Source organism: Echinops telfairi, unplaced genomic scaffold (genome assembly GCF_000313985.2).
Source record: "Echinops telfairi isolate 266 unplaced genomic scaffold, ASM31398v2 ScPeMD7_7469;HRSCAF=8507_1, whole genome shotgun sequence".
Taxonomy (NCBI): domain Eukaryota; kingdom Metazoa; phylum Chordata; class Mammalia; order Afrosoricida; family Tenrecidae; genus Echinops; species Echinops telfairi.
This window is the reverse complement of record NW_022111373.1, coordinates 148,782,419-148,797,390: the sequence shown is the minus strand read 5'-3', so window position 1 is coordinate 148,797,390 and position 14,972 is coordinate 148,782,419. Positions and strand designations below refer to the sequence as shown.

The window sequence follows — 14,972 nt, the reverse complement described above, 5'->3', positions numbered from 1 at the left end:
TGCCCGGATCGGCTCTGCCCGGCACAGTTCGGCTCTGCCCGGCGCAGCTCGGCTCTGCGACTCTGCCCGGAACGATTCGGTTCTGCCCGGCACTGCGGATCTGCGACTCTGCCCGGAGCCACTCGGCTCCGTCCGGCACGCCTCGGCTCTGCAGCTTTGCCGCTGTGCGCAGCTCTGCGAATGCGCCCGGAGAGGTTCGGCGCTGCCCGGCACGGCTCGGCTCTGCCCGGCGCTGCGCAGCACTGCGACTGTGCTCGGAGCGGCTCGGCTCTGCCCGGCCCTCCGGAAGGCCCCCGCCTGCACGGCTATTCTTAGCTGCAGTTTCCCGGAGCGTCACCAGCCTCTGCTGTCACCTGACGGCTATTTTGGTCGGGACATTGGTTTTCTTGGGGGCGGGGGTATATGTCTAGGGGTTGGCGGAGAGCAGGCCTGAACTGCCAGTGCCGCCCCAGAGATCGTGTAGATCTGGTCCTTAGGGGCCTCCTGTGTGTGGGGTGGGGTCCCTCACCACCTCTCCTTGCCCATCCTGGGTAACCCTTTCAGAACCCAGCCTAGGGCTTCTGCCATGGCGCTTCTGCAGGGAGTTAGGCTAAGGGGACACCAGTGGTAAGTGGCCAGTGCTGCCCTCAGCTACTTAGTTCCCTGGGACCTCCCCCTGCTCCCCCAGGCAGGGCCATGGGAAGAGAAGCTGTCAGTCAACAGCATCCACAAACCAACAAGTACCTGTGGCCACTGAAGTGCTCCTCCCCCCATGTCAGCAAGTCATGGGCTGACCTCATGCCAGCACTCCTTTGGGGGTCATGCTGTCACCCACACCCTTGTGTGAGACTCCTCTACCCCTCAGGGAGGAGGGTGATGTGGTGGGGGGAAGCTCCACCATCACCCAGCAGAGCACCCACCGTGGGCCCAGTCTGATGTTAAGGTGGCAGAGTCCCTCCCCATGCCCAGACCACCCAGGATGCAACGAGACCACGAGCAGTGGGAAGTCTCATTTATTGAAAATTTCAGACCAGTCGTATTGAAGGCAGGCAGCAAAACTAAGAGTGGCTTCTCTCTGGCTCTGGACAGGCAGTTTCCAAAACCTACGTGGGCCATCGTCTGCTCCTTCTGCAGCCAGTGGCCTGGGGAGGGTGCTGGGGTCAGAGGGAACCCTCAGTCACAGGATGAGGTGCAGGCTGGTCCACTCGGGCCCATTGTGTTCATCAGACCTCTTGGCCCACCACTGCAGAGTGTGTGTGTTGGGGGGGTGGTTTGCTGTGGTCTGCACCCCCAGCATCTGGGGGGGCCTCGCTCTGGGGAGGATAGCGAGCAGCATGGCTAGTCCTTGCCCCACTGCAGAGATGGTGGTTCCAGGCACTGCTGGCTGTCTTCAGACGGGTAAAGGCATCCTGGCCCTCCGTGGGTGTCCACTGAGACCATCGCCCAAGTCTGGTCACAGGGAAGGCTCCCTCCAAGATCAGGGTCTGTGAGTTTCTGCTACACCCCTCCAGAGTGGGGACACTGTCCGGAAATGGGGTGGTGGTGGTCAGAACCAAGTTATGATGTCCCAATGCCCGTGGTCACAGCAGGTCTGCCCTGCCCTGGGTCCTGGCTGGGCCCGTCACAGCTGTCAAGACAGATACTGTTACCAGCCACCCCGTGTCCACTGCGCAGCTCCTGCCTGTCACTGCAGGAGGCTGCCCCAGGGATGTCTCCACCCACCCGCTCATGATGCTGCTATCTAGGCAGCATGGGTGCCCAGGAGCTGCCACCCACACACAGGGGAGAGCAGGGGGCCGGGGACTGAAGGGGCCCCGGATTTCTCAGGTTAGTGCAGGAAGGAGGGGAGTCTCTCAGCTCAAGGGCAGCTAGTGAGCGCACAAACCTTGTGGGCAAGGGGTATCCTTGGTTGGGGTTCATGGGTCTCCCTGGTGAGGGGCCTTTCCTGCACCACGGGCTTGGTGTCCATCGTTTGGTCAAGCACTTGAGACTCGGGCAGTGAAGCACTAACATGGCTAGCCAGTTGCAACCAATGTGAAGGGGGTGGCCTGGCCCAGCCAGTGGAGGACCTTCCAGGCAGCCTTCTGAAGTAGCCTTCCCAGAGGCCCCCGGACACTAAGTCCGTGCTCCCTGCCCTGAGCCAGGACTCTGAGGATATACCACCAGCCAGCCGACCCCCAACCACTGGCTGACACACTGGATGGGACGGTTGAGCCCTAAAAGATGCCACCCTCAGACCCCAGCCAGTGTGCACCTCCTATGCAGCCCGGGGCAGGCCCCTTCCAACAGGTTATGTCCATGGGGTATGGAAATTGGCATCTACTGCCCAGTCAGCGGGCCCCGTTTAGAGGGGCTCATCTGGACTCCTGTCCACGAGGGTGAGAGGACTTCCAGCTCTGGTGGAGGACAGCTGGCCTCGGGAAAGGGTGTGGTAGGGACGGTTCGAAGACACACAGGCCCTCGGGTGGGAGTGGTGTGAGGGACCTGCTGGGCTGCCGGTCCTGTGGCCCCAGAGCTCAGCATAGGTGGTCCCAGAGTCCAGGCATAGGGCTCTCAGAGGAGCTGCAAGCTGGGACAAGGGAGATGGAGAAGGGGCCAAGAAGCTCGTTCATGCATAGGAGGGGGTTGTGTGTGTGTGTGTGTGTGTGTGTGTGTGTGTGTGTGTGTGTGTGTGTGTGTGTGTGTGTGTGTGTGTGTGTGTGTGTGTGTGTGTGTTGGGGGGGCGGTACGGACAGGGAGTGGGTGTAGCCCCAGGGCGGTTAGTGTGCCTTGTGGTCAGGCTGCTCTGGGCAGGTGAGTGGAGTCTCAGCAGCATGCAGGGTTGGGTGGCCTCTGCTCTCGGCCCGACGGCCTGGGCCTTCGCGAGGACCCGCGAGTTGGGCAACCTCTGCAGAGGGTCCAAGATGGGTTCCTCTGACGAGAAGGCGGGACCACTGATCAGGCCTCATCCAGGGCACAGGGACTGTTCCTAAGCCCAGCTTCGAGCCCCTAATAGCAGACCCCACATCTTCCCAGGCCTGCTTGCCCACTGAGGCCCCGGATCCTGAAGCGCCAGTTAGAAGAGGGTGCATCCCTGTCCCAGGAGCCTCCCTGACTGCCTTGAGGCCATCGGGCTGGGCCTGCAGATGAGCTGCAGCTTTGGGAGGTCTCCATCGCCCTGGGCTCACAGCCCATGGCAGGGAGCACATAGCACACACCCAGCCACCCCGGGGCCCCCATGGAACCCAAGGCCCACTCTGGCTGCCTGCCAGGCCTTTGGGGATCCCAGCTTCTCACCAAGCAAGACGAGGCCAGGCCTGGAGGGCCACTAAGGGGTGAGAGAAGCGTGGTCCTGGGTGGGCCACATCACATGCTGGGAGCCAGCCCCCAACACAGCACTGACTGAGGACCCTGGGGCTGGACAAGTCGCCCACTCAGGGGTGAGGGGGCTCCTCCAGGCCCAGGTGGGACCCATCCCCCTGGCGCCCAGCGAGGCCACTCACCGCTGTGGTGAGCTGCCCCCCAAGCCACCGCGAGCTCCTGCTGGGAAGGGGCGGGGAGGCGCCCTGGTTGGGAGTCCTGCAGCCCGGGCTGGATGCGCCATCCTCGTCGGCCAGCTGCCGCAGCCCTGGGTGTGGGGGGCTGCCCGGGCAGCCTGCACTGTCCCCCGAGGTGCACTGGGAGGACGCAGAGCTCTCCGTGGCTGCGGGCAGATGGAGGGGTCCCATGGGGTCACACAGCCTGTGGCGGCACGCTCGGCCCCTGACCCACCCGACTGCATGCCTCTTGGCATGTTCCCTCCCCACTCCTGCCTGGTTCAACCTACCCTTAGGCCTGGGTTCCACGCCTGTGTCACACAGAACGCGAGTTAATGAGCGGGCCACTCTCTCCCGCGAGCACCTGCAGCCCGAGAGGATGCGAATCCTGCCAGCCCTGACGCCTGGCCCATCAGCAGTGTGTGTCCAAGATTCCAGATGCCGAGCCCACTGCACTGTGAGTCCTTTTTTTTTCCCGGGGGGGGGCCGGCAGGTGGGAACTGCCCGCCTTGTGGTTAACAGCCCAACGCCTCACCCACAGCGCCACTAGGAGGACCTCTTTACCAACAACTAAAACCAACCTCACTGCCTAGGAGTTGATGCTGACTCCGAGCGACCCTACGGGACAGGGTGGATCTGCTCCCGAGTTTCTGAGACTGAAAGTGTTACTGGGAGTAGAAAGCCCTTTCTCCCGAGGAGCAGCCGGTGTTTCCGAACTACTGACCTTGTAGGTCACAGCCCAATGCGTACCCACTACCCCACCAGGTGGGGCTCCTCTCTGTAATGATGGCAGCCAGGAAACCTGAGGGGGCAGTTCCACCGAGGGACCCAGGTCGGAATCCATCCGACGGCTTGGGTTTGTTTGGGGACTGATGGCTGTTTGTCTCACTGACCTTCACCAAGTACTTCCTGTCACTTCCTAAGTTCTGAAGTCGTCGTCTGTCCACAGTGTTTGGGCTACGTGGGCTGTCCTGAGCCGACCCCATGACCTCACCACTCCCACCGGAGTCTTTGTTCCTCAGTGGGAACAGTCCCTTCTGCTTTTAGCATTTTCCTTTTGTCAATGATTTTGAACAACCGGCTCCGAGGTATCCGAGAATACTTTCCTCTTATTTCTGGTGCTTGGGGCTAAGCAAGCTGTTGGTCGACTAAACTCTAGTCCAACTCAAAGCTACCCTACAGCACAGAGCCGCACTACCTCTTTGGGTTTCTGAGACATTACATCTTTGTAGGAGCAGGTAGCTGCTGCTTTCTCCTGCAGAGAAGCTGATGGGTCGGAACCACAGACCTTGTGATTAGCAGCTCAACACATAACCCACTACGCTACCAGAGCTCCTGGGCGATGTCCATCGAATTGTGTGAAATGCTCAGCCAGGGTTTCATCAAATATCTGCTTGCACCCCAGTCTTGGGAACCCCAGAGAGATGCGGGCCAGCCCACTGGACGCCACCTGCTCATTTTGTGCTCTCTCCTCCTGGGGATTCTTTTAGCTCTTATGTTGAATTCTGGATCACTGCTACTGCTATGTCTTCAGATTCACTCGTGCGACTTGCCTTGGTCTCCTTCAGGTGCCAGCTAGGAAAAAGGCCCAACCTGAACCGTGGTCTCTGTGGTGGGGCAGGCAAGTTCCTTCCAGGCAGAGAGATGCTACCTGTGGTTTGGGGACTCCTACAGGGTCCTCCTGATCAGAAGTTTCTCAGGAAGCTATTAGGAAAAGTGAAGTCTGCATCGCTGAGAACACGCCTGGGACAGTGGTGCCAACACGTGTTCTTTCTCCCGGGGCGACGCCCTTGCTCATTCCCCGAAGGCCACAAGGGCTGGCCTATGAAATTCTGTTGGCAGTGGGAAGGGAAAGCGGGAGGCCATGCATCAGTTCATACATGCTCAGATCACTAGGAGGCTGCAGGGCTGTGCACTGCAATAGGAAACCACTGTGAGAGAAAAGGGCAGCAAGGTGACCACCTGTACATCTTTGTGCATTGTCTTAACAGACATGTCTCGCCACTTGTATTTATCACAATGAAAACATTTTTCCAAAAGAAAGAAAGAAATTCTGTTGGGAAACCTTGCCCCATCTAGCCTACAGCCCAGATCTTGGCCCCCCCCCCCCAAAGTCTCTGTTCTCCAGACTCAGAAAACATGGGAAAATAATGCAATTGGAGCCGCCCCTCCCGCCCACCCCCCAAATGCCAAAGCTGCCATGTTGATGTATAAAGTGAAGCACCGAGTTCTTCAGGAAAGGTGAGAGAGATGGACACGCCACCTTCAGAAGCAGGTAGACCCAGATGGAGAAGCAGCAGTTTCAGACTTGAACTGTTTAATAGAGGTTTCTGTATCTGTTCTCTCAAGTAAGAGGTCCTGAAGATCATCCGACAACGGTTGCAGCAGCACACTGACAGGGAGCTGCCAGAGGTCCAGGTCAGATTCACAAGAGGACGTGGAACAAGGGAGCTCATGCTGACGTCAGAGGGACCTTGGCTCAAAGCAAGAAGACCAGAACGATTTTGGCTGTGTCTCATTGACGTGCACAGGTATTGGACTGCGTGGACCATAGTCAACTGTGGACGGCCCTGAGAAGAGTGGGAATTCCAGAACACTGCAGTTTCCTCATCCGGAACATGTACATGGGCCAAGAGGCAGCGGGGCAAACATCAGGGAATACGGCATGGTTTAAAATCAGGGAAGGTCTGAGCCGGGGTTATGTCCTCTCACCACATTTGTTCAATCTGTAAGCTGAGCAAATCATCAGAGAAGCTGATTGTCTGAAGAAGAATGTGGAACCCGTTTTGGAGGAAGACGAACACCCTGCAGTGTACACAGATGGCACAGCCGTGATTGCTTACAGTGAGGAGGACTTTAAGCACTTGCTGATGAAAAGCGAGGATCGCAGCCTTCGGTGTGGATGAGAACTCAATGTAAAGAAGACCAAAATCCTCACAACGGGGCTAATAGGTAACATCATGATAAATGGAGAAAGTGTTGACTTTGTCAAAAATTTTGTCTTGCTTTGATCCACAATCTGCTCATGGAAGCAGCCATCAAGAGATCAATTGCATTAGGTACATCTGCTGCACAGGACCTCTGTCGAGTACTGAAAATGAAGGATGTTACTTTGAGGACTAAGGTATGCCTGACCCAAGCCACTGCTTCCTATACATGTGCAAGCTGGACATGGAATAAGGAAGACTGAAGAACAGCTGCATCGAGTGGTGCTGGAGCAGAGCACTGACAGTGCCATGGACTGCTAACGGGCAAGCCAATCTGCGGGGAGACGTTCGGCCAGAGGGCTCCTTAGAGGCAAGATGGCAAGACTTCATCCCACAGATTTGGGACATGTTGTCAGGGGAGACCAGTCCCTGGGGAGGACATCATGTGTGGTAAAGGGGAAGGGCAGTGAAAAAGAGGAAGGCTTTTGAGGAGGAGGAGGGGCACAGTGGCTGCAACAATGGGCCCGGGCACAGGAATACTGTGCGATGGCCCATGACCGTTCGGCGTTTCATTCTGTTGGACACAGAGCTGCTCGGGTCGGTGTCAACCTGCGACACCTAACAACAATGCATCTGCCTATGGAGTGCCACTATTGGAACTACCCGACAGCACCTACAAATAACAGGACTTTGCAACAAGGTTTACTTATGCTGTATTATGATTTTTATCTAAATTTCACCTCCGTTAGGTCTTTTAACTGTCTTCTGTCTTTACTTACAAGGAGTCCTGGCAGCCTAGTGGTTACACATTGGGCTGTGATCTCCAAGGTCATCAGTTCGAAACTACCATTGGCTCTTTGGGAGAAACAAGGGGCTTTCTATGCCTGCAAAGAATTACAGTCTTGGAAACGGACAGGGTTTCCACGATCTAACCTGTCCTCTCGGGTCACTGCGTCGGTATCGACTTGATGGCAGTGAGGTATTTACTTAGTGTGGTAGTTACACAATCTGTTGTCAATCTGAGAGGATTAGAGTGAAGGGGTGGAGTTTAGCCTGTCATTCAGGTCGTAGCTTGATGACCTCATTTGGAGGCAGTAAGGAGATAAATAGCTCACTGGAGGCAGCACGCAGGCATGCTCCCTGGGAGACATTGCATCTGACACACACACAGAACTATGCTATTGCCCTGAGCTGGAGGAGACACGTGGAGACCCCTGCCAGAGCCAAGATGCTTACACCACTGGATCCACAAAACTTCCCACCCACTGGCCTGTGATCTTACTGCATTTGGCGTCATTGCATGTTTCGTGAGTCTGAAGAGGCCTTTATAGATTGGTGTTGGACATATGGGCTGGTATTGGACTTAAGGACTTGATCTGGACTGGGCTGGGATGTTTTCTTAATGTACAATTACTCTTTATATAAAGCTCTTTCTTATACACATGAGTGTCTATAAATTTGTTTCTCTAGTCCACCCAGACTAACATACTTTAGCAACCACTACCCAAACCCTCAATAAATAATTAGAACTTGGAATGTGTGAAGTATGAATCTAGGAAAATTGGAAGTGGTCAAAAATGAAATGGAATGCATAAAGATAGATATTCCATGTACTAGTAAGCTGAATTGGACTGGTATTGGCCATTTTAAATCAGAAAATCATACGGTTCACTTGCCGGAAATGACAGATTCAAGAATGGCATCACAAGTCCATCGTCAACAAGGAAGTTTTCAAGATCTATGTTGAAGTACCACGCATCTGATAATATCTATCCATCTACACAGCTGTTATTCAAATGTGTACATCAACCACAAGAGCTAGTGATGAAGATATTGAAGAATTCTACCAACGTTTTTAGTCCAAAATGGTCAAACATGCAGTCAAGATGCACTCATAACTATTGGTGATTGGAATAAAAAGGTTGGAAACAAAGGAACAGGGAAACCACCGTCTAGGAGACAGAAACAAAGCTGGAGATTTCATGGTACAATTTCGCAAGGTCAACAACATATTCATGGCAAATACCTTCCTTCACCAACACAAAAGGACGCGGCCATCTCCAGATGGAACACTCAGAATCCAAATTGTGTATGTCTGCGGGAAGAGAAGACACATTAGCTCAATATCAGCAGCTAAAATCCATGCCAAGGGCTGAGGAACAGACCATCAATTGCTCATTTGTAAGTTCAAGTTGAACCTGAAGAAGATTAAACAAGTCCACAAGAGCCCAAATACTCGTACAACCTTGGGTCTCTCCCACCTGAAATTTGAAACCATTTCCAGAACATTTGATGCACTCAACACGACCGGTAAAAGGCCTGATGAACTGTGGGAGGACATCAAGAGCATCATTAAGAGAGCAAAAGGCATTCAAATTACAGGAAAGAAAGAAAAGATTAAAGTGGATGTCAGAAGAGACACTAAAACTTACTCTTAATTGTGTAGTACCTAGAGCAAATGGAAGAAAGTATGAAGTTAAAGAGCTGAACAGAAAATTTCAAAGGGCAGCTCAAGAAAAAAGTCAAATATTGTAATGAAATGTTTAAAGACCTAGAAGTAGGTTGGGGGGGTGGGGGTGTAGAGTATAGTCAGCAAACTGAAAGAGTTCAAGAAAAAATTGAAGCCTTGAGTTGCAATATTGAAAGATTCTATGGACGAAATATTGAATGATGTAGGAATCATCAAAATAAGATAGAGAGAATACGGAGTCACTGTAGCAAAAATAACTAGTCAACATTCAACCATTTTAAGAAGTAGCAGGAACCAATGGTATTGAAAGAAAAAGTCCAAGCTGCACTGAAAGCATTAGCCAAAAACAAGGCTCCAGGGATTGATGGAATTCTGATAGAAATCTTTCAATAAACGAATGAAGCTCTGGAAGCACTCACTCATCTATGCTAAGAAATTTGGAAGACAGCTGCTTCACTGACTCAAAGCAGAGAATACCAGAATGATATGTACTTGTGCTCCATGGATTATGCAAAGACATTCGACTGTGTGGACTACTAATAAACTGTGGATAGCCTTGAGAAGAATAGGAATTCCAGAACACTGCGTTGTGCTAATAGGAAACCTGTCCATGGAGCAAGAGGCAGTTTGTGGGAACAGAACAAGGGGACACTGAGTTGTTTAAAATCAGGAAAGTAGACCTCACAGTTGGATCCTCTCTTCATATTATTCAATCTGTGTGCTGAGCAAATCAGAGATACTAGATTATATGAAGAACAATGTGGCATCAGGATTGGGGAAAGGCTTATTTGCAATATGCAAATGGAACAACCTTGCTTGCTGAAATTGAGGAGGACTTGGAGTACTTGCTGATGAAGGTCAAGGATTCAAGCCTTCAATTTGGATTATGACTCAGCATCAAGATGATAAAGATCCTCTTAACTGGACCAATAGGTTATATCACATTAAGCAGGGGAAAGATTTCAGCTCACGGAACCACATAAAAGGGTGCAATGCATTAGGTAAATCTGCTCCACAAGACCTCTTTAGTCTATTGAAAACCAAGGTTGTTACTTTTGGGGTAAGGTGCGCTTGACCCAAGCCACGGTATTCTCCATTGCCTCACATGCATGTGAAAGTTGGACACTGAGGAAGACCGAAGAAGAATTGATGAATTTGAATGATGGCGCTCGCAAGAATCTTGACAGTACCATGGACTGCCCAAAGAACCACCAAATAGATCTATGTGCATATATTTACAGGTTTAGTATTAAGGTAGCAGATGGACATTGGGCCTCCACTCAAATACACCCTCAATGCAAGAATTCCATGATGCTCACCTTCCTGACACGATCACTGTAGACAAAGTGGGTGCATAAGCAAATGTGGTGAAGAAAGCTGATGGTGCCCGGCTATCAAAAGATATAGCATCTGGGGTCTTAAAGGCCTAAAGATAAATAAGCAGTCATCTAGCCGAGAAGCAACAAAGCCCACATGGAAGAAACACACTAGCTTGTGTGATCATGAGGTGTCAAAGGGATCAGGTATCAGGCATCAAAGAACAAAAACTCATATCATTGTGAATGAGGGGGAGTGGGGACCCAAAGCCCACCTGTAGGCAACTGGACATGCCCTTACAGAAGGGTTGTGGGGAGGAGATGAGACAGGCAGGGTACAGTGTAGCAACGATGAAACATACAACTTTCCTCTAGTTCTTTAATGCTTCCTCCCTCCCACTATCATGATCCCAATTCTACCTTACAAATCCAGCTAGACCAGAGGATGTACACTGGTACAGCTAAGAGATGGAAATACAGGGAATCCAGGACAGATGATCCCTTCAGGACCAGTGGTGAGAGTGGCGATACCTGGAGGGTGGAGGGAAGGTGGGGTAGAAAGGGGGAACCGATCACAAGGATCAACATATAACCCCCTCCATGGGGGACAGACAATAGAAAAGTGGGTGAAGGGAGATGTTGGACAGTATAAGACATGACAATATAATAACAAATTATCAAGGGTTCGTGAGGAAGGGGTAAGAATGAGCTGATACCAAGGGACTAAGTAGAAAGCAGATGTTTTGAGAATGATTATGGCAGCAAATGTACAAATGTGCTTGACACAATGGATGTATGTATGGATTGTATGAACCCCCAATAAAATGATTAAAAAACCAAAAACCACCAAATCTGTCTGTGAAAAAGTACAGCCAGTATCACTCCTTAGAAGAGAGGATATACTTTGGACATGTTGTGTAAGGAGAGACAGTCCCTGGAGAAGGACATCATGCTTGGTAAAGTGCAGGGGCAAAGAAGAAGAGGAAGGCCCCTGACGAGACGGATTAGCACAGTGGTTACATCAGTGGGCTCCGAGCTAAGAGCGATTATGAGGGTGACGCAGGGCCGGGCAGTGTTTGGCTATTGTGCACAGAATTGCTATGTGTCGGAACTGACTCGATGGCACACCATCGCCGCCGCCACCACTGTCTTCACTTCTACACATCTGGAACTCAGGTTAAATATGGCCTTATGCCTGTGACCCATCAGTGCAACATCTGTGCCAATTCTGGGTTGCTTGTATGTTCTCAATCATTCTCCCTCCTTTATCTCACGTGGGCCTACTTCTTCGTACACTGATGACCTTTGAACGAAAGTCAGACTGTGTGAATTCTACTTCTTGGGTCCTGGATCTATTTGTATTTTTGTACATTATCTTGAGTTTTCTCCTGGGGTGGAGTTAAAGAACAACAACAAAGCGCCAAATTCATGGTCATGAAGTCAATTCAGACCCAAATATACCCTATAGAGCAGGGGTTTCCGAGACAACCAACTCTGGTAGCTCTTTACAGGAGTAGAAAGTTTCATCCTTCTCCCAGGGATGGAGTTAAGATACTTGGAAACCGTTGGCCCTTTTGGGGTCTAGTGCTCATGGTTTGACAGGCGGGTCTGGTTAGGGTTCTGCCTCATGAATGACGTTTTTCCAGTCTGGCCTGAGTGTGTGAAAGCAGCTGTTCCCTAATCCTTCCAAGTGTTTTCCAAGCCCTCTCCCAGCCAGATGGTCCTTCTCCCTAACTTATGTCCCCTTGGGCCCCTCTCCCTGATCTGTGGGCTTGAAACCCTTTGAGGGGGTCCTCACCCCACTTGCTTCCCATCCGAAGAATCACAGCCCTCCCCCGCAATGCCCCGTGTCTGAGACCTCCTTTGTCACGTGTGTCGTTTTAGGGGGGGCGGGGTATTTTGACTTCATTTCCTGTGCCTCCATGTGGAGTGGAAGTGACATTCTTGTTTTAAACTAAGAGAAAACGTTTAACTTGTTTGAGAGACACTGGGAAGCACATGAAGTCAGGGGACCTAAACAGGCCATCCCCGGCGCCCCCTGCACCTCTCTCCACCACCTCCCCCCATCTCGAGTCCCCAATGCCTCGCTCCAGCAGCCCCCTGGCGTCCCAGGTGCCCCACTCACTCATGGAGGGCTGGCTGCCCGTCTCCTGCTCCAGCTCATCTTCCTCGATGCAGGCTCTGCCGTCGCGGGGCCAGGGGCTCAGCGGGCCCGGGGAGCTGGGGTACACGTGCAGGTTCAGGTGGCCCCGGACCGAGGAGGACCGGCTACTGGAGGAGGAAGTGCTGCTCTCCGAGATGGTGGAGTGGGGCCTCTTGAAGGGGGCGGCACGGTCAAAGGAGGACACGGCGATGGAGGCACGTGCCCGCGGCTCTGCCAGTGGACAGGAGGGCAAGTGGGCCTGGCCGCTCTGTGGCCCACGGCCCGAACCCAGCAACACAGCAGACCCCACCTTCACCCCAGCCGGGGCCACAGGGCTGAGGCTGGCCCCGTCCCCCTCCAGGGCTCGGGAGATACCATACCTGTCCTCTTCAGGAGGTAGTCAATGGCCCGGTCACTTATGGCGGCATCGCTGGGCTGGATGTCCATGAACGGCTTGTTGCCTATGCCCATGGACACCATTTCTTGCATCCTGAGTTCTGCGAGGGAAGGATGGGTGCACAGTCCTTTGTAAAACCTTTCATTGCGCGCTGGGTGACCACTTAGAGTGGATCCATTTTCCATGGGGCAGGTCATACACGTCTGTTTCACGTCATGGACTGCCATCCCACAACGTAACACAGCTTAACCCACCTCCTCTGGTTTTCAGAGCAAATACCATTGCTGTATAAATGGTGCATGTCCCCGACCGTCCAGCCAGGTGGCCCGGTCCCTGCTCTGTAAAGCGTCTGAGAGGATAAGAGGTGCCAGGGGCACTGTGTTCTGAGACACACCTATGATGTGGCCTTCGAGTGGCCTCCCGAGGGAGCAGACGGAGTCAGCCCAGGAGGAGGACATGGGGCCTTGGAACCGGGGAACGGAGGGCCGGGTCCCCAGGCAAACAGAAAGGAGCAGCATCTGTGTGCTTGAACGCAGCCTGGAGATCTAAGCTGGAGTCAGGATTTTGGAATGAATCCATTTTTGGTGAAATCATCGCAAAGGCAGACCAGGGAACCGTGAGCTGTTGGGAGACCCTGTAGGGTGTCGGGACCGAGAATGATCATCGCTGCTGCGTCAGGCCAGCACATGCAGACTCGATCACGTGGCAGCAACAAGACCATTTCAGTCTGTTTGAGGAGAACGGGAAGAGGCCACGGCGAGTGTGTGCCTGCATGTCAGAGTTCCCTCTGCTTCCCCGGCGACAAGGGGACAAGTGCGCGTGTGGCCGGGGACAAGGAGACAGGTGTGCCAACTCGTTAGGTGTGCAGCTGGAAGGAGGCGGGCCAACAGGCAGCCTGGCGAGAAGAGGATCGGAGGTGCAGTGGGAGGAGCCCCCGGACGGCTCATTTCCTGTGTGCCTTCGAAGCATTATTTTGCTTTTAGAAACAGATGTGGACAGTGGCTGCTTCCACTTCTGACCACAGGGCTCCTGCTTCAGCATTTGGCTCAGAACCACCAGAACAGTTCTAACACGTGCTCGAGGGCAATGTGACGCTCCGAGGCGGCCACGCCTCAGGGAACACGGAGCTCAGGGACGTGGCACCCCACATTCAGTCTCAGAGCCTGGTGCAGATAAGACTAATATCCAAGAGGGAAAACCGGTAACAGAAACACCCCAGGGAGAGCTCAATACTGGAAGTGTCAGGGGCTTTGGTGACGTGAACTGGGATTGGTGCCATCAGAAAGCAGATGCCAGGGGAATCGAGAATACTAGCAGATCACGGAACTCTACACGGAGGGAACCAAGCTAAACCATCTAAAGGAACAGCCCAGTAAGGAAGCTTGTGGCACATTAGCTTCGTGAGCTTTGAATTTAGTAACTACCTAGCCTGAAATATGGAAAAGAGTGATAGGAAATAACAATAACAACAAAACAAAAAAACCCAGAGACTTAAGAAACCTTGTAAAAAGGTCAAACCTGTGTTTAGCTGGAGCTCCAGGAGGAGCGGGGAAGGAGATGGAAAAGAGAATTTGAGAACACGAGGTCATGTTCCAAGACTGTGGTAGTCACATCATCTGGTGTACATCTGGGGGGATGAAGAGTGAAGGGGTGGAGTCTAGCCTGTCAATCGGGACGTGGCATGACCTCACTTGGAAGCGCTAAGGAGATAAATAGCTCATGAGGCAGGGCACACACTCCCTCCCTGCGAGGCATTCTTGTTGACAAGCCACATGGAGACAGGCTGATGGCAGCCAGAGCCTCAGAGCTAGCGAAGCCATGTGGAGACCCTGCCACCGCTGAGAGGCCTCTACTGCCACTGGATCCACAAGACTTTCCACCCATTGGCCTGTGATCTTCCTGCATTCTGCATCATGGCACATGTTTCATGAGTCTGAACAGGAATTTATAGATTGGTATCAGACATATGGGCTAATATCGGACTTAAGGACTTGATCTGGACTGGGCTGGGATGTTTTCTCAATATTCAACTGCTCTTGTACATGAAGCTTTTTCTTACACACATAGGAATGTGTGAATGAATTTGCTTCTCTAGTCCACCCAGACTAACACAAAGACTAAGCATAGCATCAAGCACGAGGGGCACCAAGCGGGGATAAATACAGAGCTGCCACTCTTGGGCCGTCCACGTAGAACTATCCACAGTCAACCCTACCAGTCTTTCA

At 52.6% G+C, this 14,972-nt stretch overlaps 1 protein-coding gene across 1 annotated transcript in view; it reads right to left on the bottom strand.

Annotated features, from left to right (window-relative positions):
- Nucleotides 1–3,392: 3,392 nt before the first annotated feature.
- PLEKHG4B (pleckstrin homology and RhoGEF domain containing G4B) overlaps nucleotides 3,393–14,972 on the bottom strand; it is a 58,173-nt gene continuing 46,593 nt past the window's right edge. The window contains exons 26-28 of the mRNA XM_004698405.1: nucleotides 12,731–12,847; nucleotides 12,333–12,581; nucleotides 3,393–3,661 (exon numbers count right to left, since the gene is read on the bottom strand). Coding sequence (XP_004698462.1) covers nucleotides 3,393–3,661; nucleotides 12,333–12,581; nucleotides 12,731–12,847 — 635 coding nt within the window. The remainder of the gene's footprint in view (nucleotides 3,662–12,332; nucleotides 12,582–12,730; nucleotides 12,848–14,972) is intronic.